Source organism: Electrona antarctica (assembly GCF_951216825.1).
Source record: "Electrona antarctica genome assembly, chromosome: 11".
NCBI lineage: Eukaryota > Metazoa > Chordata > Actinopteri > Myctophiformes > Myctophidae > Electrona > Electrona antarctica.
In genome coordinates this window covers 20833174-20860907 of record NC_136792.1, presented here as the reverse complement: position 1 = coordinate 20860907, position 27734 = coordinate 20833174, and the positions used below count along the sequence as shown (strand labels likewise).

Here is a 27734-nt window from a genome sequence, read left to right as displayed (position 1 = left end):
GGTCGACCTGGCTGGCATGCGTTAACATGTAGTAGTACTCTTATTACATTGGTCAGAAAAGTAGGAGGAGTAGGAGGGATCAACATAGCAGGGCTGAGGCAACAGTTCTGTCTGCTACAGTGCATTGCCTTGTACTCGATGTTCTTTTTATTATTGTGAGCTCTATATTTTATGGATGCACAAAAACTATACGGATAACGGATGTCTTGTCGGGAGAAAATGTCAGGTTCCAACGTTTTGCTGAGCGGGTGTAGCGGTTTTGTGGACCTTATTGCATTTTGGACAACAACAACTTACTGATTGCACATGTGGTTATCTCAGTTGTGTTTTTAATTCAAGTTCAAGTTCGTGTGTTGTATTCACGAATCAGAATGTTGTCCGCTGTCATTTGAGACGCCTGCTTTTCAGATAATAATCTCGACGCGGTTGTGTAAATGTAGTCTCGGTTTCGACTTTCGAATGATAATAAAGTGCACTTGTCTGCCCTTCTGCTGAGCTGACTGGGCGCAGAAATGGAGATAACATGCGAGGCGAGCGACAGCGAGCCTTTAATACCAGAAGCGAATCAGACAGAAGGCTGTTTTGAGAGGTCGTTCTCGGCGTTGACCGTGGACGACGTCTATGACATAGCCAAGCTGGTCGGCTCCGAGGTGGAACAGCTCATCGACAGCTACGGCAACGAGAGCGCCGCGGGACTGGTGCCCAAGATCGTCAAGGTCCTGGAGCTGCTGGAGAGCTTCGCCTCCAGGAACCATGCCCACAAGCTGAGGGAAGAGGAGCTGCTCAAGACCTTCGAGACGCTGCAGCTGCAGCAGCAGAAGAAACAACGCACCGGGAAGGACGCGGAGGCCAACGACAAGAAGCATGAAATACGGGTGAGGAAAGAAAGACATCCCGTTTATATTTACTCGTACGGCGGTGTCGCTGGCCGAAAAAAAATAGCCGATATGATAGGGTTCTGAGCTTGCCTTGCAGATCTGCAAATTTCGCTTATGACGCATGGAAGCCTTTAATCCCCACCCGTCTGCGGTCTGCCTTTGGAATTAAAAACCTTAGCCTACAAATTGTACAACAACAAGCGTGCGTGCTTGTTGCTTGACCCCAGTCAACTCTTATTATTTGTGTTTATGCGTGGCAAATGTCACTTTGACTGTGACATTGATTGATTGCTACCTATGCCAAGTAGTACTGAACAGGTCACCGCCAATGCAGTGAAAACGTTGCGGAATTCTAGAAATTCCGAGCGCCTTTTTAGCATTTCTTATTGAGGTTCCTCAATATCATTCATGATGCACCTGCCATCAGTGCCATGTTGCTGCTACAGTGCTACAGACTACTGTTTTAGAGCAGAGGAAGTGGTGTGTGACAGTGTGTGTGTGTGGGCGGGAGGGTGATATATATTACTTCCTTTCACTCAGGAGTAAACTACCTCACCTCACATGATGGTACTTTCAATCTGATTAAAGGCAGTGCAGCTGAGTGAGTCTCATCCCTTTATGCACTGTAGCAGAGCTCTGTTCATTATTCTACTGTTATTGTCTCCACCAGGCATGGGGAGGTGTGTGTGTGTGTGTGTGTGTGTGTGTGCGTGCGTGTGTGTGCACGCGCGTGCGTCGTTACCAGCTAATCTCCGGCACGTTAACCCGGTCGGTGCCAAATTTTGCGAAATACACGTATGTGTGTCTCAAAGGATTGGGAGGTGTATGCTTTGGGTTAAATTATACCAGGTGTAAATACAGATATTGATATAGGGTATATCAATGCTTCCCACTGACAGTCAAGCTCCTTCCCTCCTGGAATGTAAATTATCGCTTTACGCCGATGATTTATTAATTTTTATGATGGATCCAGCCTCATCACTCCCTCCGCTTCTCTCCTTAATTAAATATTTCGGTAAACTGTCGGGCTACTCTATCAACTGGCAAAAAAGCGCATTTATTCCTCTCACTGATAATTTGGAGCAGTCATATCTTGACTCCCTCCCGTTTAAGATCGCTACAGAACAGTTTACATACCTGGGTTTATCCATCCCAGTGAAGCCAAAGTTGCTCTTTAAATATAACTTTATTCCTCTATTAGAGAAACTTAAAACAGATATCGAACATTGGAGAACCCTGCCGCTATCAATGATAGGGCGCGTGAACGCGATCAAGATGGTTTCTCTCCCCAGGTTTATGTATTTATTTCAAAACATCCCAATCAAACTCTCATCTAATTTCTTTAAAAAAATAGACTCAATAATAATGTCTTTTATTTGGGGTTACAAATCTAACCGTATCTCAAAAAATCACTTACAGAAACCCAAACAAATGGGGGGGCTTTCCCTCCCTGTGTTTAAACACTACTACTGGGCCACCAATCTCAGAGCTTTAATTTATTGGCAAGACCAGCTCCCTCAATCATCTGCAGACACTCCTAAATGGCTCCAGTTTGAATCCCAGGCAGTGAAGGGCAGCTCTCTTTCAGCTCTCCTGTTCTCCTCAAAAGAGTTGCCAGCGCATCTATTGGAAGACAATTTCGTACTGAGAAACTCAATTAAAATCTTGAAACAAATAAAGAAGGTACTTTCAGTTCTCAATCTGTCTGTACACTCTCCTATATGTTATAATCACAACTTCATTCCATCTCAGTCTGATGCAGCCTTTGCTCTTTGGAAGGACAAGGGCCTGACCAAATTTTCAGATCTATATATAAACAATCAATTTGCATCATTTTCTGAGCTGAAAGAAGTATTTTCTCTCCCACACTCCCATTTTTTTCGCTATTTACAAGTTAGACATTTTTTTCAAAATCAATTTCATAATTTTCTAAATTTACCTCAGGATCACTGTTTACATGCGCTATTGAAACAACATCCCAACTCCAAACAACTTGTCTCAAAATTTGTCTCACTATTCTCCAAACTATCTATCCCATCAACAAACCATATAAAGGCTGCCTGGGAGGAGGATATTGGCCTGGAGCTGTCAGATGAGATATGGAGCGAGGGGTTAAGGAGGATCCATTCTGGTTCAGTCAACTCTAGATTACAACTCATCCAGTTTAAAGTCATCCATAGACTACATTACTCAAAAGTCAAAATGAACAAAATGTACTCGGCTGTTTCTGACATATGTGGTAGATGCAACATCTCCAAGGGCACTCTGGGCCACACATTCTGGTCCTGTCCAAAGATTATCTTTTTTTGGAAAAATATCTTTGCATGGTACTCAAGAGTATACCGTATTAACATTGTTCCTGATGTTCTAGCTGCCCTCTTCGGCTGCTCTGATGCCTCCCTCGCGCTGCCATACACTACACAGCAGACGCTGATGCTCGGTACATTGGTAGCCAAACGAATCATATTAACTGAATGGAAGACACCCATTGTGCCCTGTTTCTCCAAATGGCTCAATGAATTTATATCATTGATACATTTGGAGAGGTTGCGATGCAACGGCCAAGACAGCATAGCAACATTTGAATATATATGGGGCCCTATTACAACTCACCTTGACTCTGCTGTGTAACCGCTGGCCTGTTTGCCCTGTTGCTGTGCTCTCTTGCTGATTATGTTCTGTATGCCCTGCTGCTGTACTCTTGTTGATGTCTTATGATTGTTGTGTTCATAGCCTGTTATCTTATCACGATAGGTTTGCCACTCGTTTTATACATTGTCTAGTCTGGTGTATGTGTCATTGTTATGTATGTCCTGTATGTCATGTCTATAAAAAACCTAATAAAAACTAATATAATAAAAAAAAAAGCTCCTTCCCTCAGCAGCAGGAGGCGCAGCAGAAGGAGGAGCAGTTGAAGGGGAGGTGTGAAGACCTGCAGGCTCAGGTGCAGCAGCTCCGGGATGAGAGACAGGAGCTTCAGAGTAGGCTAAGGGGCAGCCATGCCCAGGAGGGTAGGTACCTATTTATCACTCCCTCCATGAGTCGTTTCTGTTTTACTGATGATTTTACTGAGCTCTCACAATAGACCAACTTCTTCAAACCAACGGTCATAGTAAACCAAGTAACCAACGTCAAATTGTGCAAAACACAGAAAAATAAACAACGATCAGAAAAACCATAAACATGCATTGTTAACACTTAAAACACATGAGAAAACAAAAGCAAATACACTTGGAAATTACCGTACCTCACTGGCAGCATAGTGCAGTGAAGGGGTATGCGTGCAGTAGTACTAGGAGCCCAAAGAACACAATAAACTGTAACAAAAACAAATCACATCAATTAAACTCATATACAAATCAAACATACGGCTTAAATGTTGACAAAGAACTTAACATTGTTTCAGAAACAACAAAACAAACCTTGGTTAATGACACGCTGCTTCCAAACAAACTTTCCTTCCGTCTACACGGAAGGCTTGACAAACAATGCTGTCATTGTTGTGAGCCATCACTGGCTCAACACCAAATAAGGAGATGATACCGGAAGTGACGTAATTACAAATTACGATAATTACCTTTCCCCAAATAAAAATTTGTGAAAAACAAAATAAAAATAATGACAGAAATATAATTCTGGCAGCCAAACTGTTTATTAACCCTTTATATAGGGCCTTGGGCCCATTCTAACCACTAGTTCTCAAACCTTTTTGTAATTCAACGTTATTGAACATTTTTCTGACATTTTCCAAAATGTACAGATGTCAGATGTACAAGCTCGAACTGAGCTTGTGTATGCTACTTTTGAATAGCTGATGCAAAAATCTAAAATGACAAATGCTTGCTTAATGGCAAGCATTGTGTTTTTTCTTTATGTTTTTGAGACCATCGCACCTGCAGTTAACCTGGAACAAAGGTCAAAGGTCAAACAGTTTCCCTATATGCCTACTTTAGTGCTTAATGGTTTAAACATGTAGGAAGCACACGGTGATGTTCAATTTATACTTTATATTTATAACTATGCCGCTCCACAAAAACGACACATTTTCAACTGAAGAAAATATATCTTCCCCTACCCCTTAAATTTTGAGGTTTAACAACATAAACCATTATACAGCCTGGGGAAATCAGGGTTTAATGTTTTGACACAGGGACAGTGGGTGAGTCTGTTATATTAAGCCGGCAATGCTGCTTTAATTAATGACTCATTTATTAGTAAATATGGTCAGCAATCACATCACTTTCACTCCATCAATATTGTTTTATAATGGTGATGATGAACTGATTTAAATTAGTGAGTTATGATGACTTTAACCTAAAGTTCCCAAATACCTCCATCCTGCTACAGTTTCCAGTTCTGTTACAGGAGAATAGAAAATCATGAAAAAATAACCAGTGAATTAGATTAATTCCTTATAAATAATAGTCACTAACTCACTAACACTTAGCACTAAACAGAAACCATTCCAAAGTAATGTGAGCCACGAGAATGGAGTCGTTCTGCTGACTCATACTTGTTAGGACATGTGGTAACACTAAACAGCCAAATGCTGACATAATATACTGTGATTTATTTGTGAAGTGAGTGTCCTGCAATCCACAAGTGCATTTCAAATGTATTTCTGATGTTGACTAGATATATTTGGACAAGGTCTATCTACATTATTTGTGCTCTGAGACTTTCCTGCAATGGGAGTATTGCCTTTCGTGTGGAAAGAGCTGTTCAGGTGCTACAGTTTCCTATAGCTGCACATTGACCCTGTTCTACAGTATGTGGGACAGTCAATGCTGTAGCTTCCATCGCTACAACAATTTACTTGATAGTTAACTAAATTAGTTAGACTTTTAGTCATGTGGTAGTTAATTGCCTCCACCAGGCCGAAGGCATGGGGAGAGAGTATGTTTTGCACTCCGTCCGTCCGTCCGCGTGGGTGTGTGTCCGTCCGTCCGTCCGTCCGTCCGTCCGTTACCAGCTAATCTCCGGCACCGCCGGTCGATGCCAAACTTTGCACACAAACTTCCTAGATACCAACGATGAACCTCTGCCCCAAACTTTCCAGAACGGCCTGTTATAGTGCCACCATGAGGCCGACTTTTGTAAAACACATTTTTACATTACTCCTCCAGAGTTTGTCAAAAAATCCCACAAATCGTTACACAGTATCTCTATAGTCATGTGCTCAAGATGTCAAGATGAATCTGTCCAGTATTTCACATTCCATCCTAATTGGCTAACATTGGCTTTCAAAGTTTGCAGGATTGGCCCGTTTTAAACAAAAAGCCTCAAATCAAGAACTTTACGTGAAATCTTTCACTGACTTTCCTACTAGGCTGAGGAATATATCCCACCCTCACATTGGCCTGTTATAGCACCACCAACAGGTGGATTTTTGCTAAACACATCTTTGGAACAAAATGCCTCAAAGGCACCCTTTTCGCCTCGCCTCGCATGTTAATTGGCCTATTATAGCGCCACTAGGAGGCCACAACCTGACCTGGCCTGGTGGAGACCTGTGCCCCGAGGGGCACTTTTTCTAGTTACTACTGCAGCTCTCAAGAGTCATCTACTGCATTTTGCTGTGAGGGCCTTAGTTTGGAGAACATCTTATTTTTAAATTGACTCAGCAGTTGGAGAGGAGTCAACAGACAGAGATCACCATTCCCATAGACTCACTCAGATGCTATAGAAGTAATTTAATATTACTTATCCTTCCCAAGTTATTATTATTATTGATGATAAGGGTAATTTACAATCTAGCTCAGACTGGCTTGTCAGGAAATGTTTTGATAGATGTAATGATGATTTATTTGAAAGCTGCAGTGTTCATTAAATTAAGTTTTGTATGTTATGTTAAGGGGGTGTTGGTAATTACAGCTATGTACTTGTGTTATAACAAAACAAATGTATCAAAGGTAGGCTGCTATCAGATCAAAATATTGATTTATATCATAATATTTTCTTGCCTATGATAAAACATTGCAGATTGGCTATCAGTGTGTCAGTGTGAGTTATTCAACATTCTAATAATCATAACAGCTGTGCTCTAAACAAAAAGAAACCACATTAAAATATTGAATTTGTTTCATCGGTGCAGCACATTGGTGCAATACTCAAAGTGGGGTCCCGCAAAACTCAGGGTTGGGTTCCTTAATTTTCAGGGGTTCCAAATGGACCCTTAGAGGTCTGTAATTCTGAGAGTGTACAAATGGAACCATTTGTACACTCTCAAAGTTACGGATGTCCTTGAAATTTTAACGTTTGAGAACCATATCCATGTGTTTGTGTGTCAGATCGCGTGCAACGACAGGAGAGAGAGGTTATGCTGAAGCTTAAGGAAGTAGTGGACAAGCAGCGGGACGAGCTGAGGGCCAAAGTACAGGAGATCTCCACGGTCTCCAAAGAGGTGGAAGCGGTAAGGAGAGACACAGAATGCACATAGTGTACACACACACTAGCTCTGGTCCATAGCCTTAAAGACGTGAAGTCCTTAAGACTATGGACCAGAGCTAACACACACACTAGCTCTGGTCCATCGCCTTAAAGACATGAAGTCCTTAAGACTATGGACCAGAGCTAACACACACACATGCTCTGGTCCATAGCCTTAAAGACATGAAGTCCTTAAGACTATGCCAGAGCTAACACACACACATGCTTATCATTGCTGTCGGGTGGAAACCTTGTATGTCCAAAACTATTACTTTTAAAGAAAGATTTTAGCTATTTTTAGCAGTATAATATGTATACATATATATACCGTATATTCTTTGTGGTACAGTATTTTAAAAACCCTCAGACACACATTTTTTTTTTTAAAGAAAGAAAGAAAATCTAAAATAGTAGAAATAGAAATCTATAATATAACAACGTAGTGCATTCTGAGATTATAGTATAAATTAAATGACACCCGCACAAACACATTTATGCACAACACAGTTATGTTATCAAGGTGGGTGACAACACAGTTATGTTATCAAGGTGGGTGACCTATTTTTCTGCCTTGTTGACTGATACTTCACTCCTTTTATTACAGTCACGTTCATACGCATTCCAATCCTGCACCAATTCACATTTCCTCATTATTCCACCTTGTATGTCCAAAGGTGTACTAATCTGTAAGTGGAAAAAAGTAATTATTATTAATTTAGTCACATAGTGCCATTTCGTGCATTGTCCTCTAGGTGAGCAGCAATTAATTGAGTGGGAAATGCCCTACTTGTTGTCCTGTGATATGACATAAAGGATAAAATGTTTAGTTTGTCAGCCAGTGAAGCAAGTGTGCGGACTGTTGACATAATCACTATAGATACATAACTGGATGAGCCACACTTTGGAATTGGGATGAGTCTAGGCAGCGACTCCCTAAAACACAGGTTCTGTGTGTGCATACATGTGTGTGCGCGCGCCGTGTGCGTGCGTGCGTGCGTGCGTGGGCGTGTGTGTGCGTGGGCGTGTGTGTGTGTGTGACTGCGCTTGCGGCGGTGCGTGTGTAGACATGTTCTGTCGTGTAATGATTTAAACAGTAACTACTGGGTGTGGGTTTGTTTATGATTTACTCTTTTCTTCTGGGATCATGTGACTGAAGTAAAATCAGTGAATGTTAGACTGGATAAACCACACAGTTTATCCAGCATCTCTGTCTGCTCAAATGGAATGTTAACTTTTGTTTTAAAGAATTTCTGTCATCTCGCTCTTGCATTCCACCCCTCCCCCGCTGTTTAAGTCTAAATCCTATGTACTGCGTCCTTTCACATCAATCTGGGAGCTAATTCATCATATGTTAACAATGTACATTGTTCATCCATGGCAGAGAGCGATTAAGAGATTCACCTCTGGCAAACTGTATTTAAACTGGTGGAGCTGGATCTTTGTGCTCATGATTGTGTGTGTGTGTGTGTGTGTGTGTGTGTGTGTGTGTGTGTGTGTGTGTGTGTGTGTGTGTGTGTGTGTGTGTGTGTGTGTGTGTGTGTGTGTGTGTGTGTGTGTGTGTGTGTGTGTGTGTGTGTGTGTGTGTGTGTGTGTGTGTGTGTGTGTGTGTGTGTGTGTGTGTGTGTGTGTGTGTGTGTGTGTGTGTGTGTGTGTGTGTGCGCACGCATGTATGGGGGTGCTGTTTGTTTCCCCAGCTCCAGGAGCAACTGGAACGTTTTATGAAGATGAATGGAGAGTTACGACACAGGCAGAATGTCCTGCAAGCCCAGTTGACAAGCGCTGCAGAGAAGAAGGCTGACATGGAGGCTGACCTCAAACAGAAAGAGAAGGAGATAGAACGCCTCAAAACTAAGAGGGGCAACGCCAACCCTAGTAGCCCAGTAAGGACACCTGTCTGTCTCTCTCTGTCTGTCTCTCTGCAGGTTATAAAGTACTACAGTATATATACTCTATATATTATACTATGTGGGTATGTCACGTATGTGTGTGATTTTTCTTTCTTTACACAAATCAGATTTCAGCAAAGTAAACGATTCACTGCTAGCTTGATTCTATATTCAAATGTACAGCAAATGTCTGGTAATACTGATTCAATTGGAGCTTTCCTTGTCCTATCCTACATTTTATTCTTGTGCATTTCCCGTTCACTTCTAAGCTGTGGAGGCTAGGGATTTGGATTCAACCTTGCATCAAACACAGACTGACCATTTTTAAATCTCTCAACAGTCCAGTCCACGTCAGACGTCTATGGAACAGACTGCAGGTGATCCCGACCCAGACCCACCCTGTTTCACCAAGAAGGAGGTACGCGACATACTACACGAGAGGAATGAGCTCAAAACCAACCTGTTCCTGGTCCAAGAGGAGCTGAACTACTACCAGAGGTGCGGTGGGGTGTTATATACATTTTAGGCATTTAAACTATTGTGGTACCCCATTGTAATGGTTGTTACAATGGCATAGAATTAATGTCGCGTTTTTAATCAGTGATCTCACATGAACGCACTCTGACTTATTGTATATGTGTGTGTTGTCCACAGGGAGATCCTAAATGATGAAATGTGTCCTGGGTTCCTGCTAGATGCTATCCGCTCCACGATCAGGAAACAGAGGACGGTTATCAAGGCCAAGATGCTGGGAATTCATGTGGATGAATGCAGCAGGTTTGACTCTTACTCTGTCTCTCGTCTTACGTTTCATTATTATTTTCTCTCTCTCTCTTCCCAAAACAACAGCAGCAATAACATTTAAGGGCGGTAAGAGTTCATTTTTATCGGCAGCACAAGTGAGGGTTTGCATGCAAGTTTGCCACACAGCAGCAGTATCAGTGTGTGCTGCAGTTACTGACTAAAATAATATGTCATAGCACTTTAGATACAGAGTCGGTTATGACTATGCTCTTTAATTTACAGAGATCCAACAATTCACCCATGACTCATGAGCAACCTTGAACAGAACCTGGCTTTAGGTGGGCAGAGAGAGAGAGAGAGAGAGAGAGAGAGAGAGAGAGAGAGAGAGAGAGAGAGAGAGAGAGAGAGAGAGAGAGATAGAGAGAGAGAGAGAGAGAGAGAGAGAGGCAAGGGAAGAGAGAAACACAACAATGCAATAACACAATAACAGTGTGCAGTTATACTCCATGGAAACCTTCGGTCTGCTGCTGGGGGGTCCATAATCATGATCCATGGATGCCTGTGAGGCAAGAAAGCACAAAAATAAATAGGGAAAGGAGCTAGGTGAGGCATGGGAAATCTTCCGGCAGTCTATAGCAAGCTATAGCAGCATAACTAAGGGCTAGTCCAAGGTAAGCCTGAGGCAACTATATAAGCTTTTTATTTTTAAGTTAATGTTTTAAGACATCTTTTAAACATAGAGAGGGTGTCCTGGACCAACACTGAGAGATGGTTCCAGAGAAAGGAGCCTGATAATTGAAGGCTCTGCCTCCCATTCTGCTTTTGGAGATTTTAGGAACCACAAGTAAACTTGTATTCGAAATGGAAAATAAACAACAAAATCAGCCTATAGGACTTCATGTCTTTGTAAGGGCGTTGTAGGTGATGATAAGGACTTTAAATTCTATTCTGGATTTTACAGGGTGCCAGAACAGTAGCTAATATGAGAGAAATATGATTGTTCTTGTACTAAGCAAACGTGTCGACGTGTTGCTTGATGATAAGGAATTGTAACAATACAGCTTTGAGGTAGCAAATATGTGGACTAGTCTATCTGCATGTTTTTGAGACAGGAAGTGCCAGATGTTTGCAATGGTATGTAGTACTGTATGTGAAAAAAGGCAGTCTATGAAATTAGTTTCATGTGGGAGTTCTTGTGGGACATACGATTCCTGAGATAATGCCCAGATTAATAAATACGCCTACTGATTGGCAAAAAACAGCTTTCTGGCCTTGACAGCCTATACATCCAAACAGAAAGTCCTATATCTGATTGCATTAAACAACGTTAAACTCAGTTTGCCACTCGATTTGCCACTCACTTTATGCATGCGCATGACCTCTATTGGACCCCTGGGGGACACTAGTCAACAAAGTATAAGTGGAATGCACGTTTATTGCAGGCAGTAACTGACAGTCAGCCACCCCTGCAGTACACGTGCAGACTCAATGACTGTCAGTGTCTTACTTTAGGTTGTCTATTGGATTTGGAAGGCTCCAGGTAAACAGGTTTTTACTTATAACCTTTATAACCTTTACTGTTCAATGGTCAGCTCATAAAACCATTTCTGAACTTGACTAAAAAGCATGTTACACGTCACTTTGGGACGTGATGTAATTAGATAAACTTGCACATTGTCAGTGGGATATTGCTGACACCCACATGACATCAGGAACATGACATCCACGGTAACAGTTTTGGCTTATAATCAGTTTACTGCGCTGAGTAGTTCCCTGTTGAGCGCACCGCCCAGAAACTAGAGGCCTGTCTATGACACTTGCTCCTCCACATTGAATTTAGATGTCCGATCATCTGGCAAGGTGAGACTAGTGCATAATTGCATATGTGCTAGTTACATTGTATTAACATACCCTACCTTACAGATTAGTTAAAATAAAAATGTATTCATTAAAATATGTCCTGGATGTTAGCTTTAAGAACAAGTTCTTATTTACAATAATGGCAAGGACACAGCTAAACAAACACACGTGTGCGCGCGTGCGCACACACACACACACACACACACACACACACAGTCACATTTTTCATATGGTTTTCATTTGTCTCCACCGCCAGTGATGAGGAAGAGAAGGGTCCCTTGTTCGAGCAGACAGAAGAGGACAGCACCGATGGGAGACCAGCCGAATCTCGAATCAGAAATCTGTGAGTACAAGTTTCAGCCTAAAGATCCATACAGATGTCTAAAAGACTCCTGTATATTAAACCCTTCAAAATACACCCTCCCCATGTACAGTATATTAATTAAACACAACAATGTTGTATTTTTATTTATTTATTTTATATAAAAGTACCCCCTTGATTTTGCTGCATATCAACACCTTTATCCTTATAGAAAAGGTAAGGATCTATGAATATGAAAATTGGCAACAAAATAATTACCCGTAATTCCAAGATAGCAGCTTATCTTCTTTCCGAACGTCAGTGCTTCCTGACGTCAGTGCTTCCTGTATATGTTAAAGGTGCCATGTTACCACATATTGGACTATATAATAGTTTTGAACTATTGGTGACATCACACATGTGACTCAGATTTCAGGGAAGTACACAGAAGTTCTCCCTCTCCAGGGGAAGACTATGAAAAAGGTGACTAACTTTAGTTGTATTTCATTGGTGTAACTTCAACACTATCCCTTCTAGTACTAATTTTGGGTCCCCTCTTGCTGGTCGCTGGTTATTTAGCTAAACGACTAACCCATTGTTGTTGGCTGAACAACATATCTTGGCGCTAACAATAGAGTATCCAGTTATTTTTACAGCTTTTAGTTTTTACAATTTAGTCATGCCAATTAATTCCTCCCACTGCTTGCCACTGCTGTTGCACCCTTTTGGCTAACCTGCCAGTGAAGAGCCCCCACTGGGAGGACTTGGCGCATCCATCCTACTCCTCCTGTTCAACATTCCCCGCTGACAGGGGCCGCCTCAGCCTATAGGAGTACATGCTGTAATAAAGATTGCCCCCCTTGCTTCCCTCCCCTGAACACGGCCATTTGTTTCATAATACTGTGTACTGTAGATGCTCTGCAAGCCAGATGCACTGCAGTGGATTCAAACCCCTAGACTGCAGTGGTGGGCAGGTACTTCTTTACCCCTGCGCCACCTGACTGCCCTGAAATAAAAGTTGATTGATTTATAGCTTATTGACTTGAGAAGGACATTTTGAGGGACACCCCCATTGATTCAGCACCAAGGACATGGCTTGCAGTCACTAGCTAAGTACTAAAGCAATACTCCAGCTAAACGCTTTTGAAGGAGCAGAGAGCGAGGAGAGAGGAGGCTCCCCAAGCTGCTTGGAGTGGGTATCAGTGGCCCCTTTTCCACCAGGGCTGAACCGGTTCCGTTATTTTTCCCGCCTAATATTGAATCAGCTCAGAGTGTTTCCACTGAAAATGAATTGGTTCAGAATCCTTAAAGTTGGTTTGAAACTGGAACCAAAAAATGACCACCGGTTCCGTGAAAGCACCAAGGTTCCAAAAATGTAAAACAGAACCAGTTCTAGAACCAAAGTTATTTTGGTGAAAAAGGGGCCAGTGAGGATACATAAAGTATAGCCTATTTTCGCTGTTTTTCTTTCTTTCTCCTGTGACATATAAATTCTCCTCCACATGACAGCCCTACGGGATCCAGAGTGATTCAGCGTTCCAGCTGTGTGACACATCATAAGTAATCACTTCAAAATGAAGTGGACAGAGCGTGAAGTATTCTCCTTCGTTAAAGTTAACCCAATTGATTCCTCCATCCTCCCCTCTCTCCATTATTCCATTACTCAATTCACTCAAGAGGTTGCACCGAAGTTGACTTTTGTGCACAAGATATGTCTTGAAATGAATGAGATGGCTTTGTCATGCACATCATTGCCCATAGGCCATAAGACCTTACAATTCACATTTGTCAGATATCATCAAGATAAGAGCCCAACATCAGGGACAGTTGTTGGACAAAATAACAACAATGACCACCACCACAAACACAGTGTCCTCGCAGAGATCATCTGCAAGGTCCCCCGTTTCAGTTAAGAGATTGACACCACCTCAGTTCTAAGATCTGGGGTATCTTCTATCCTTCTAACCTATGTTTAGCTCTAGCCCTCTGCAGTCGATTTTGACCTCAGGCGTGTTTTATCTCCCTTGTTGCCAATAGCTTTGGTTTCCTGACGCGTTCAGGCAGCGCCCGGAGCCCCAACCACATGAGCACTTCTGTCTCCGCCTGGGAGATCATTGGAGATTCTGAGGTCAACGGGGAGAGCTGAGTTGAACCCACGTCTGTAAGCCTTCTCTGTGAATTCCTCATGCACTGCTGCACTGTGCCCCTACATTGCCTTCTGCTTTTCTGAAAAGAAAAGCCTGCCCTTTACATGTGCTTGTAACCTTTTCCTTATCCTTTATGTTGACAATGAAGTCATTATATGGTTTTAAAATATACATTTTCATTTTAAGACTTGTAAAGGTTGTCAAGCAAGTGGGCTCTTTTGGAATTTAAGGAAAGTGACATTGCTTGTCATGAAACCATTTATTTTTTCTTCTTTGCTTTTATTACTATCATACTTTCTATCACATCCTGTATAGTTAGTTTCACTGGTGTTCTCTCTTCCCTCTTACTGTATTTCTCATTGATGTGATTATGGACAGCACTGGCATACATAGTGTTGCACAGCTAATGCTGCATTCACATGGAATCAGGCAAGCGGTAGACGGCAACCGGACTTCATTTTAGTGGATGGGAGCAGGACGGTAAACGGAACAGGACGGCCCGGCAGTCAGAACTGGCGACGGTAACGGCAGACAGCAGACGGCATCAATGTTAAAATATTTAATCTTTTTACCGTGCCGTGCCGTCCAGCAGGTTTTGCCGTCTACCGCTTGCCTTATTCCATGTGAATGCAGCATTTTTAAGAGAGAGATACTTTGTCATTGATCTTATATATCCACAAATTATTCTCAGTGAGACTGTGTATACTATATAGACACTAGACAGGGGAAAAAAATGTATAAACCAAAGATTTTACCATGATGTATTATACAATGAAACTTGTATTGGAACCAATCAGTACTACACTTTTGTACCACAAGGGGGCATTGGTTCATTGAGAATACTATTAACCTACATTATATTTTAAATTTTAACTTGAACTAATCGCCTAACTTAGGGTATTTTTGTGTCCTTACCCAACCCATGTGTGGGTATAATATGTCATGACTAATGGCATTTAGCACTTAACTGTGAATACATACACTGTATTCCCCCATCCTGAATGTATTGAGTATGAGAGTCTCATGTATTGATTTAGATTCTATGTTTAGATTCTAAGTATTTATATGGATTGGGCCTCACTCCTAAAAGGATTTCTGCGATAGCATATCACAATAAGGATTGTGTTCAATTTTGTACACGACGTGTGGCATTTACTGGGGCATCAGCCTCTGCTTCACTTCTAGAGGAAGTGTCTGTTTTTCCTTTGGGGAAATGAGCGATGGTGAGTAGGCTTTCTTCTGTCCCTATAACCATATGTAAGTATTAAGTTATTGCCAGACACACACACACACCACAGTAGCTGTGTCTTATTGGCCCATTTCTATTTTGTTGTACGACCATGTCATGAGCCAATTGTCAGCAATGAACATGGTTGTACGACAATGTATCAATTAGATTGTAATGCTCTCCTCCGCTTGCACACCATAGTCGTACACAAGTAGTGAAAGAAGGTTTTCTTGCATATGGTTGTTGCAGGAGAAAATGTTCGATCCTCGTCATATATTTTCATATTTTCCTACACATTAAATGTGTATACAATGTATTTTTGTAAACATGTTTATTTTTTTGTTATGAAAAGGTTCTTTGGCAACTAAACCTGAATAAAGATCTTATTTAAAATGCAATCATGAATTGTATTAACTGTGTGTGTTTGTGGGGGGGGGGGGGGGGGGGGGGGGGGGGGGGGGGGTTGCGTGCGTGCGTGTGTGCGTGCGTGAACATGAAATCTCTGAAAAAAATGCAGAGACTAACAAAGGTTGTCCCACCCCTGTAACACACCAGACCTGCCTATACTCAATCTGGGAACCTAAACGGGTTCTGTCATGAGAGATTGTTTTATACCTGACGAGGTGGCAGCGTGTCTGGAAAAAGCTACTAAAGCCTTATTTTTACTCTGCCGTACGACGGTGCTGCTGGCCGAAACAAATACATTTACATGCCAACTACTTGTCACGATGCAACACGTTGATATAGATGTGGCCTGTGATAGAGTGTGACAGGGATGTCACTGGTCATTGTGTCTATATGGTAGGCCTACTAGTCTCTCAAGACAGACTGTTGACTCAGTCAACACATTACGAGGACAAAACGGGGAGCTGTTTTTCCGTTATTTGCAGATGGGATTCTCAGATTGATATGGTACTGGTCATTTTGTCTATAGGGTACTGGTCATTATGTCTATAGGGTACTGGTCATTTTGTCTATATGGTACTGGTCATTATGTCTATAGGGTCATTGGTCATTATGTCTATAAGGTACTGGTCATTGTGTCTATAAGGTCATTGTGTCTCTGTATCATCGTTAGCATCATGTCAGTCTTAAAAAAGCAGTCACTTGGTCCTTTTAGGATCTCTTATTTATTGAATGAAAATCACACCCGTGTGAAGTGAGTGGTGCAACTCCGTGTGGGGGTCCTGGGGGGTCCCCGGAAATTCCAGACCCACAGGTATGCGCCCAGGGGCCCGGCCCGGGTCTGGCGAGCCAGAAACTTTTTTCCTGTGTTTTTTTAAAATACCCATAACTAACACCATGCCAAAATTCAAAAAATACTTACCAAGTGTGCACAATTATGATTTTTGTTTACATGAATAGGCATTTTAAGCTCCTGGCAGCCATCATGGACGCCATCTTGAAAATGATGCCCTTCTAGTTTTTTTCCCCCAAAATTGTATTTATTTAGGTTATTTAGCACACCCAATAGAATCTCCTCCATTTACTGTGCAACAGGATGCGAAGATTGAGGCAGAGGACTTCACCAGCAGGTTATATCGAGAGCTCAACTCATCACCACAGCCATACCTTCTTGTGCCTTTCCTCAAGGTGAGACCAAACGTATATTAGCTGACCTGACCACCACAATGTACCTTGTGTGTGTAGTACTGGGTGACATAGTCCATCATTGCGGTGTGCTGTGAGCTCTAAGATTGGTTGTTTTTGACCATCTTTGAAAGAAATTGGATGTATAAAACCAGGCTAAAACTGATATTCTTTGGTTAAAAACAAAGGTTTTAGTTAAACAGGTCTCGGCTATTTAATAATAGGAAAATGCAATTTCAGTTACACCCGATTCATCCATTCAGGAGAAAGAACCCATTATGAGCTTAAATTCAAGTGTTCTAATAAAATAAAAATTGTTTCATCACTAGATTATAAATTAAGCATTGCGCTCTCTCGCTCTTGGTCTCATATCTCTTTCTAGTTTTTCCAGAGAATCCTCCCTGCGCTTTGTCAGTTGACTCCAGACTCATCAGCCTTCATCCAGCAGAGCTAGCATCCCCCGCCCACCCCAGCCTGTAACGTCCACAGCCCTGACTCCTGTGGTGCTGTGCCCCCCACTCGCCAGCACCACAGCCAGCTCCACTGCCGGAACCAAGGCCCCCGTCAGCAGCCTCACCCATATGCCTCACAGCAAACCTGGCCTGGTAAGAACTGCGAGCCATGGTTTCCTCTTTGAAACTTTAATTGACATGTACATTTCTTCATACTTCGGCCCACGTCCAAAACGGTTGAGAAATGACAGTTACCGTGTGAGGGTCCCTCTACTGTACTGTACTGTACAGTCACACCCAAAATCATCATAATATACAGTTAGTGTGTTAGGCTGCGCAACAGTGATACTTGGTGATGAAAACCAACGGACGCTATTTCACACAGCCAGGGACACAGGGACCCAGCCACACACAAAGCTCCGTATAGGAGTGGTTGTGCCACTCAAAAACCCAGCAGCAGATCAAGCACGGATGTTTCGTCCCTCTGCCTTACTGACCCTGGTCAGTATACTGGTCAGTATCAGGGTCTGGTCTGGTCAGTATCAGGGTCAGCATCATGGTCAATATCATGTCACTATCATGGTCAATATCAAGTCAGTATAATTTGACATGATACTGACCATCATACTCTGTACATACAGACTGTACTGTGTATGTTTGATGACTCATTGGAGATGACTTAATTCCAAGCAACTCCCCTCTGAGGCACTGAAGTATTCTGGGAAAAGGTGACTACTGTGCATGTGTGTTTGTGTGCATGTGTACGTCTGTATATGCTTGCCTGTATACCGTGTACTGTAGATTGTGTGTGTGTGTGTGTGTGTGTGCGTGCGTGTGTCCATCTTTAAAAAGCTGTGGGTCAGCTTGAATAGGTGGAAGTGGCTTTGACTTCCCCAGGAAATGGGAAGAGGAAATCCATGGGGGCTTGGACCTCTCGGGCTACACAGAGAGCCACAAGGCACACACCCCAAAAAGAGAGAGAGATAGAGCGAGAGAGAACGGACGAAAGAGAAAGGGTGGAGGTTTTGAAAGAACGATAGACTGACTTCCATTTCCTTTTTGGAGTTGGAGGTAAACAGACATTAAAGAAAAAGGAAGATAAACTAAGGACTTGATCGAAGAGAAGAGAGGAGGACGAGATGTGTGGAGAACACAACTGGACTTACTGACAAGAGACCAGAGCAGGGCTTTTAGTCGTTGGTTTTAGTATTAGGACGTCTTTAGAGAGATGGGGCTCCTGGGAGCTGTGATTGTTTTGCTCTGCTGCTCTCTGGCCTCCACACAGAAACTAGACATTGACGGGAGAAACGTCTGCCAGAATCTCAGGTATGGCTCTAGCATCCTTATGTCTTATGCTTATGCCTTATGTCTATCCTTGTGCCTTATTATGTATGTTAAGTAAAGCTTATATCAGATCTCTATTAATTGATTGATTGATTGATTGATTTATTGATTGATTGGTTGATTGATTCAACAAGTCGTAGAAGACGCACAAAACCGCTGAACTTAATCACAGAAAGACAAACCTGATTGCAATAATTGAAAGTTTGTTTTAAGCCATTTCTCTTCCTTGCATAACATTTCTTAAACTATGCAAGACAATGATGTAACATTGAAGTATGGCACTTGGTAGCTAAGCTATCATGCACACCTCTAGGGTGCCTTTGTTACATTCTTGTGGTAGCACTGCACATGTATTGCATGATGACTACAAGTAACAAACCCTCCAATGTACAGGGACCCATCTACCTTGGTATGTTGCACTGGATGGAAGCAGGAAGGAACAGAGTGCACGATACGTGAGTTTTGAACAAACAGGTTTTTGCTACTTCTAAATTGCACAGTGACTGCACAGTGACCAGCTCAGTGGCCTTGTGGTTAGAGTGTCCGCCCTGAAACTGGGAGGTCGGGGGTTCGATCCCCGGCCGGGTCATACCAAAGACTGTAAAAATGGGACCCAATGCCTCCCTGCTTGACACTCAGCATCAAAGGGTTTGATTGGGGGTCAAATCTACTAATGAAATGATTCCCGAGCGCGGCGCACACTGCGGCTCACCGCTCCAAGAGATGGGTCAAATGCGGAGAACAAATTTCACTGCGGTAACGTGTGTGACAAAAATCGTATGACTTTGACTTTGACTCTGACTGTACAACTGTACAGTGAGGTGTGTGTGTGTGTGTGTGCGTGCGTGCGCGTCGGATGTTAGGTTATTAGCTTGCTTATGATCCTTGATGACTATTTCTATGTATTTGATGTATTACCATGTGTTGTTCTTGCTTACTGTAAATCGCTCTAGATTAAGCGCGTCTGCTAAATGCCTAAATTGTGTGTGTGTGTGTGTGTGTGTGTGTGTGTGTGTGTGTGTGTGTGTGTGTGTGTGTGTGTGTGTGTGTGTGTGTGTGTGTGTGTGTGTGTGTGTGTGTGTGTGTGTGTGTGTGTGTGTGTGTGTGTGTGTGTGTGTGTGTGTGTGTGTGTGTGTGTGTGTGTGTGTGTGTGTGTGTGTGTGTGTGTGTGTGTGTGTGTGTAGCTGTGTGTGAGGGTAAGCAAGCCTGCCAGAAAGATGAGCTCTGTGTGTATCCGGGTGTCTGTCGCTGTCCACCTGGCTTCTATGGAGCCCACTGCAAAACACGTGAGTCGCAATGAAACCAATAAAACACTACACCACTGTTTAGCAGCACAAAGACAAATTGCATGTGTGTATGTGATCATGATTCATGGTCATTCAAATATACCATTGATCAATCAAATGAATATTCATACGGACTTATAAATACACAATATACAAATATACATGTAAACTCTAAACTTGAAAATAAGTCTTGCCTTGCCATTATTGTAAATACGAATTTGTTCTTAACGCGATCACAATCCAGGACATATTTTAATGATTTATTTTTGAATCTGTAAGGTAGGGTATGTTAATACAATGTAACTAGCACATCTGCACTAATTTCACTTTGTCAGATGATCGGACATCTGGGTGGAAACAATAGAGGGTATGCGCGTGACATCATCATCATACCCGGAAGTTATGCAGGAATGCCTACTGAGTGGCAACAAACTACTTTCTGGACTTATCAGCCCATACATCCAAACAGACAAGTCCTATCTGATTGCATTAAACAACGTTAAACTTGCTTTGACACTGACTTTTCCACTCGATTTGCCACTAACTTTATGCATGTGCTATTCTGAAATATAAAAACAAACCGATGCAAAGACAATGTTGCAATGACATCTCGCCGTTGGGAGAGTGAGACAATGGACAAGTTCAATAAAAGTTAAACAAAATTTTAAATAAAAAGTAATGTAATGTATGTGTTGCTAGATGTCCTGCTCAATGGTATCCATTCTGTTTTGCCTGTTTCTGCCAGGCTGCCCTCCTGATTTCTGGGCACCGGACTGCCGCGAAGTGTGCCAGTGTCACCCACATGGCCGCTGCCACCCTGTCACTGGTGAATGCACCTGCAATGCCAACCGCTGGGGTCCAGTCTGCCAATACACCTGCAAGTGCACCCGACACGGGCGCTGCCATCCAGTCCACGGCAACTGCACATGTGACGAGGGCTGGTGGAGTCCGATGTGTGCCAAGCCCTGCCAGTGCTTTAACGGGGGTGCATTGAGTGCCACCTGTGACCAGCTGACTGGAGGGTGTCAATGCCACATTGGACACTGGGGGCAGAAGTGCAGCCTGAGTTGTAACTGCTACATGTCCCAGTGCAACCAGCGGACTGGAATGTGCGACTGCCAGGAAGGCTGGTGGGGGCCCACCTGTGACAGACATTGCAACTGTGACCTAACACACAGCCGCTGTGACCCACTTAATGGACAGTGTATATGTCTGCCAGGGTACAAAGGTGTGTTTTGCAATCAGCCCTGTGAAGATGGCAAGTATGACAGTGGGTGTAAGATGAGGTAAGTCTGCGTTTATGTGTGTGTGTGTGTGTGTGTGTGTGTGTGTGTGTGTGTGTGTGTGTGTGTGTGTGTGTGTGTGTGTGTGTGTGTGTGTGTGTGTGTGTGTATGTGTGTGTGTGTGTGTGTGTGTGTGTGTCTCAATGCAAGAGTACGGAGGTCACCTCCAACAACTGCAGATGTTAAATTGTATTAACATACTCTAACTGATTAGTCAAAATAGAATTTTATTCGTTAAAATAAGCCACTGGTTGTAGCTTTAGATTCATCTATTATGCTGTATTACTCATGATTCTGTTTGCTATTATTGTGGCTAACCTTTCATTTTTGTCTTTATTTTGTCCGTAGTTGTGGTTACTGTAAAGAACCATGCTCTCCCGTTGATGGTTTGTGTGCTGACTGTGAGCCAGGGTGGCATGGCCCACGATGTGACCGTCCTTGCCCCATTGATTACTATGGAGAGGGCTGTTTGAAAACGTGTCCTAATTGCAAGCGTGGTGATACTTGTGACCCTAGAACAGGAGATTGTTGGAAGTGTAACCCTGGATGGGCTGGACCAAGGTGTGTCTGTGTGTGGGCGTGTGCATTTGTGTTTGGGTTCTGTATATCTATACCTTTTGTCCTATCCTATGTGACTGCAGCTAAGGTAAATCTTAACTATTCCATATCCCATGTGACAGTATTGTTTACTGTCAATCTGTGTGGAAATGCTCTGCAGCAATGTAGAGATTGTCAGTTCCCCGCCCAAACATCTCTCACGAAGAACGTTTTCTCTAAAAAGCATTGGAATTTAATTTGTGGTTGTTAGCACATATTAGTAGTATGTAAGAGAGAGATACAGTATAAGTGTATCTCTACCACTATATCTCTAACCATATCCTCCTATCTTAAGTAAGATTGGGATGTCCTACACAGTAATAGCAAAATTGTTTTATGTTGGAATATTGTTTCTTCCTCCCAGGTGTGAGGAGATCTGCTCTGATAGGACATATGGAGACGCCTGCCGCTTCCTCTGTGGCCCATGTTTCCATGGTAACTGCCATCATGTGACAGGAAGATGTGTCTGTCAGCCTGGCTTTCAGGGAGAGAGGTGAGAGGGCTGAGAAAGCAACAGACAAGCTGAGCCGACTAAATGGATTGTTCCTAAAGCAATATTTCACTTTGGTTGGATATTTTGATTATTTTTTCAGTCAGTATTGGCTACTCAGGCAACTCATACTTATGGACACATTCAATTTTGCCTTTTACTTTGATACAAGAACAATAGATTGTTATTATTGTTTAATGTTATATGTACATGCTTGTACATGTTACCTGTTTCAAATTATAATGACAGCATATTCCCACGCAGAGGCTTAATGTGCAGACTGTCTGATCCTGGATTGGACATGCAAAAAGGGCAAAACAGTCTGCCAAAGTGAATTACTGCTTCAGGGCTAGGCATGCCCAACAATGTTCCAAACTAATTTATCGTTTTAATTTTAAAGTTGGCACTTCTTCCTCTGAGGAATTCTTGGAACAATTATTTGAAAATTGGGTGAGGAGTGAACGTTGCTTCTCTTCTTTTCAAGAGATGTTATGCGAGTTAATTCTCCTGCTGTAAAACCTCTATTGGCTATATTGAATTTTCCAGATCAATATATTTTAATGAACAGAATAATAAAAATCTCTATTTAGATATACTAAATAAATATAGTAATGTTTACATTGTATCCTCCAACAATCTCTCCATTTCCATCATAGTACATTTCTGAGTTGTGTAATGAAGACCAAACATCAACAATTCAATATTGTTATCACTTTTAAGTCATATTGACCATCACTAAGTCCACACAATATACATTTATTTTTTATTTCTTTCTGGAATTAAAGATACCTCAGCTTCAGCAAATATTTGATGTTAATATTAACTAGCCTGTTCAACATTTTCAACCACAAACCAAGAGTTGGTTGCAGCTTCCCACAGGTTTACTGTTATGTAATCAAGTGTTCCTCTGTTTTGTATTAGTTGTAACAGCAGCTGCCCTGCCTCCCAGTATGGCCTCAACTGTTCCTCTGCATGTGATTGTGGAGAAGGTGTCAGCTGTGACCCAGCTACTGGTGCTTGCCTCAACAGTATGTGTCTGTCTGTCCATCCATCCATCCACATCCATCCATCCATCCATCCATCCATCCATCCATCCATCCACATCTGTGTTTTCGTTGGTACAGTTGGTGTTAATCAGGTGTTAATGATGCACTCTCTCTGTGTGTGTGTGTGTGTGTGTGTGTGTGTGTGTGTGTGTGTGTGTGTGTGTGTGTGTGTGTGTGTGTGTGTGTGTGTGTGTGTGTGTGTGTGTGTGTGTGTGTGTGTGTGTGTGTGTGTGTGTGTGTGTGTGTGTGTGTGTGTGTATTTATATATGTCAGTTGGCCATGGGGCTATCCTAGCAGGTGTGCTTGTGCCAGTATTTCTGCTGCTGCTGGCTGTACTCTGCTGTTGTCTGTGTTGTGGTGGAGGTCCTACGGATGTAAAAGACAGGTCTGTACTACTCCCTCATCTAGTATACATTCAGTCAACGCTATTGTATCGTACGGGATGAACTTTGACTGGATTGGGTCCAATAGTTTGCCAGCAACACTTTGTAGCAGCTTACAATGTTTACATTGAGTTCCAAAATGAGAAATAAATATCAGAATATGACATAATGAATCAGTCTCAGAAAGTGAATTGTACTTCAATGTAGTCTTCTGGCAGAATGTCCTCTCTTCTTGATGTATTTACGATACCGAAATGTACCTTTATAACCACACCTCTCCATGGTCTCCTAGGGTGGATGATGTTGGCACATCAGTTGGGATGAAACATCATGTCTATAATGTTCTGGCTAATATCAGTGCCTCTCTCCCCTGTGCCTCTGCCTGGTCTTCAGGCTTGCCACGGGTCACAGGTGAGTCTGATGTCTCTTCAGAAAGGTACACACTTAAGGGCTCCACTTTCGTTACCGCTAAACCCTTTATCCCTAAACTTCTTTGCCTATTTTTACTATTTTGCAAAACATTTTTGAATAGTTCAACTAGCCAATCTACATTGACACGTTGTGAGCTTGTAGACTGGCCATTTTAACTATTCAAAAATGTTGCAAAATAGTAAAAAAGGGCACAGAAGTTTAGGGATAAGGGGTTTAGCGGTGACGAAAATGGAGCCCCTTGGTCCCTACTCCAAAACCTTTGTTTAAATCACATACACAAGAGCTGCCCTGCCCTCTACTGGTGGCCATGCAGCAGCTCATTTTCTAAAGGGAGCATCAGAGATTCCAAAGCTCATTCGCTTAACTCAACAAGACTGTGTCAGCCAGTCAAGAGGTGGGCTGGAAGTTGGAAATAGTAGTGTTCTGTTTAATTTGCCATGAACAGAGTTATTGTAAAGTACAGCTCAATTAAATAGGCCTAATGCAAAGAAAAGGAAGAAGAAAATAGTATACATGGCCTGTGAATAAAGAGGTTTCAAAATCTATTACTTTATAACTTTATATCTTTATGTAGTCGATTTAATACAATGACTTGTGCCCTTTTAGCATACTGGTCAAAATAAGCTGAAATGGTTGTACTTCCGATCTAATGTAATGTAAAAAATCACAAACATTAGTGATTACGCATGCACGCACGCACGCAGATTCCCCTTTAAACCAGGGCCTTGCTTGAAAAGCAACATTTTTGTCACTGCATCTCTGGTTTCCATCTTTTCACCCCACAGTATCACACCATGACCCAGAGCTGACCTTCAACCACAGTTTCATTGAGCCCCCATCCTGTGGCTGGTTGACTGAGGCCTCCTCTTTTGAAAGTGACGAAGAGGAGGGAGAGGCGCTTTACTGTGTACCCCCAAGGGAGGGTAAGGATAGAGAAAAACGAAAGTTTACTCTTTATTCTCACTGTAATGTTACTCCTTTGATGCTGATGCTCTGTCTGTGTCTGATGCTCTGTCTGTGTAAACTCTATTTAAAACATCGTGAAAATCTACAAGCTCACAAGACGTTATGTCACATTACAAGCTTGTAGATCTGCTATTTTCACAGTTAAAACAAAATGTTTGCCTATAATGACATACCCAAAAGTAGACAAAGGGTGGTTAAACTCTCATCTCCCTTTTTTCCATTGGACAGACATCTCAGCAGTGGCCGGTGGTGAATTCCAAGAGATGAGCTCCAAATGCAACATGTTCTTGGACCCTTCAGGCTTCTGCAGTGAGGACATGGCTCTGCCGTTCGCCATCCCACGCACCTCCAGTATCGCCAAGTCTAAGCGGCCCTCTGTCTCCTTTGCTGAGGGCACCCGTTTCAAAGAGCGTTGTGGCTCAGCCCAGGACCTGGGTGCTCCACCTGGGCCGCCACGTACCAAGCCCAAGTCTCCATGGGGTGTTCTCATAATTTCTGCCCTGCAAGCTCAAGGAAGTGCTGCGCGATCTACGGACGATGGTGGGGTTGAAGGTGTGGTGAGTGAAGAAGAGGATGTTGATGGCAAAGGTGGGGACAACCAAGAGTTGAGTGAGGCAGCAGACCATGATGCAAACAGGTACTCAGCCATCCCATGCCGTGCCACTCCACAAGCCCCTGGGGCTGCTGGGAGAAGACGCACCATGTCCAACACTGCTGCGCGTAAAGGTGCCCCGGTGCCAGCATCCTCCCCTGAGGGTGGTCACTCTGCGGAGCATGAAACTGATAAGATCACCACAGTGTATGTGACAGTGGGTAAGGCGGGTAGGCCCATATCTAAGGTGGAGGCTACCTCTGAGGGTCCTGTGCAGGCTATGCTACGCCGGCTAGGCAGCCTCCAGAGACGGAATGATCAGGAGACAACTAGCAGGCCCAAGGCAAAGGTGGCTGAAGGAATCACGAAGCCACCCAGGAGGAAGCTTGGGTCCCGGGCAAGTGTCTGGGAAGAAGGGGGGCCTTCGGACGAGGTTATCATGCGAAAGCCTAGTAGGAAGAACCACTCTTCCGCCAATGTGAATGGCACAGTGGGTGATAATGACTCTACAACATCAGAAGATGGCATTCCAAAGAGGTCATCCATTTTGAAGAGTGTGTCAGAGGTGACTTTAGCTGACAAAGGGTCACAGGTGACAGTTGTAGCGGTTGGATTAGAAAGTGATGCTTCGGAGATTGAACAAAATGAAAGCAGGCACTTAACTGTGAAACCAGGAACGGATGGTGAAAGCCTCAGTGAGGTTATCGCTAATGAAGGCATCATGGCTAGCATGAAGAATGAGCCCAGCTATGAGAATGTCATGATCAAACACTTATAAGTTATACGTTTACGTACTGTATCACATTGTTATTTAAACAGAGGGCATCATTTAAACGCAGCTTCACCCATTTTATAAAGCTTCAACATTGTTCTCCTGGGGCAGAAGATTGTTCTCCAGTGTTGTATCTTCACAAAGCAGTCTGAAACAAGGTTTTTATAAAGGTGAAAGCTAGGGAACGTTGAAACTTAATTTGTACAGGCATGATTGTAGCCAACTTGTATTTCACTATATTATCATAGTATGAATGATTCATTTAAAGATTTAAGTTTGAAATATTATTGTAATAAATTGGCAAATGCTTAATAATAAACTTGAACAATGATGGTTCAAGAGTAGTACAACAACCATTTTACAAAGATTCACCAGTCACCTGCACTACAACTGCAGAGCTATTAATGGGATTTCTGACACTATTATCCGGGGCAGGTTTGAAACCAAAAAAGGCTGAAAGCCATCCTGGGATCCTGTATGCTGAGACCACATCCACAATATAAGTTGTGAGTCCTGACTTTCAGCATACGTAGCTCAGATGAAAGGCAAGAATAAGGATTTCAAGATATCTCTTACCTGATTTACATCTATACAAGTACTGTAATTGTCTGTTTCCCATATTATATAAATATATGGTGATATATATTATATATATATCACCATATACTGTACCCAGAGAAATGCTATACTTCTCAGTGGTAGAGGAATGGCGATGGGATGCAACTCACTGTTTTGTATTATACATTTCCCTTTAAATGTAGTTGAAGTGATATGTTTTGGTTAAAACAAAGCATTTTTTTCTTTTTCTGTTAAAAGGTAAAACTCTATATTGTGACAGTAATATTTTTTATAGTGTTCACTTCAGCAACATTCTCAGGTTGGTCAAGAAATAATCAAGAAAGAATACCCATTCATCAGCTTCAATTTATAGTGTTCCAATTGCAATTCTGTCCACTCACTTCTTTGTGTAATTTCTTCCAATTGTATTTGTTTCATTTATTCCTGTATGCTGTAGTTGTCTCTCCTGA

The 27734-nt window shown here is 42.5% G+C and overlaps 3 protein-coding genes across 4 annotated transcripts in view; 2 read left to right on the top strand and 1 right to left on the bottom strand.

Moving 5' to 3' along the window:
- abhd15a (abhydrolase domain containing 15a) overlaps positions 1–27734 on the bottom strand; it is a 374815-nt gene that overhangs the window by 17208 nt on the left and 329873 nt on the right. The gene's annotated exons all lie outside the window — the stretch shown is intronic.
- Positions 136–15871, top strand: rilp (Rab interacting lysosomal protein). Of its 2 annotated transcripts, XM_079513550.1 has the most exons (9): positions 136–875; positions 3760–3889; positions 7169–7290; positions 9002–9187; positions 9534–9691; positions 9848–9970; positions 12054–12140; positions 12528–12581; positions 14136–14251. In XM_079513550.1, exons 1-8 carry the CDS (start codon positions 513–515, stop codon positions 12574–12576), a joined length of 1218 nt encoding a protein of 405 aa, XP_079369676.1. In that variant the 5' UTR covers positions 136–512; the 3' UTR covers positions 12577–12581; positions 14136–14251. The 2 variants fall into 2 exon arrangements, with proteins under 2 accessions (XP_079369676.1, XP_079369675.1); XM_079513549.1 differs by lacking the exon at positions 12528–12581 and having other exon boundaries at positions 14136–15871.
- Positions 18542–26870, top strand: scarf1 (scavenger receptor class F, member 1). The gene is made up of 11 exons (XM_079514061.1): positions 18542–18841; positions 19253–19314; positions 20044–20145; positions 20891–21431; positions 21777–21989; positions 22390–22518; positions 23437–23543; positions 23835–23946; positions 24237–24355; positions 25162–25299; positions 25571–26870. The coding sequence occupies exons 1-11, from the start codon at positions 18744–18746 to the stop codon at positions 26710–26712; spliced, it is 2763 nt and encodes a 920-aa protein (XP_079370187.1). The 5' UTR covers positions 18542–18743; the 3' UTR covers positions 26713–26870.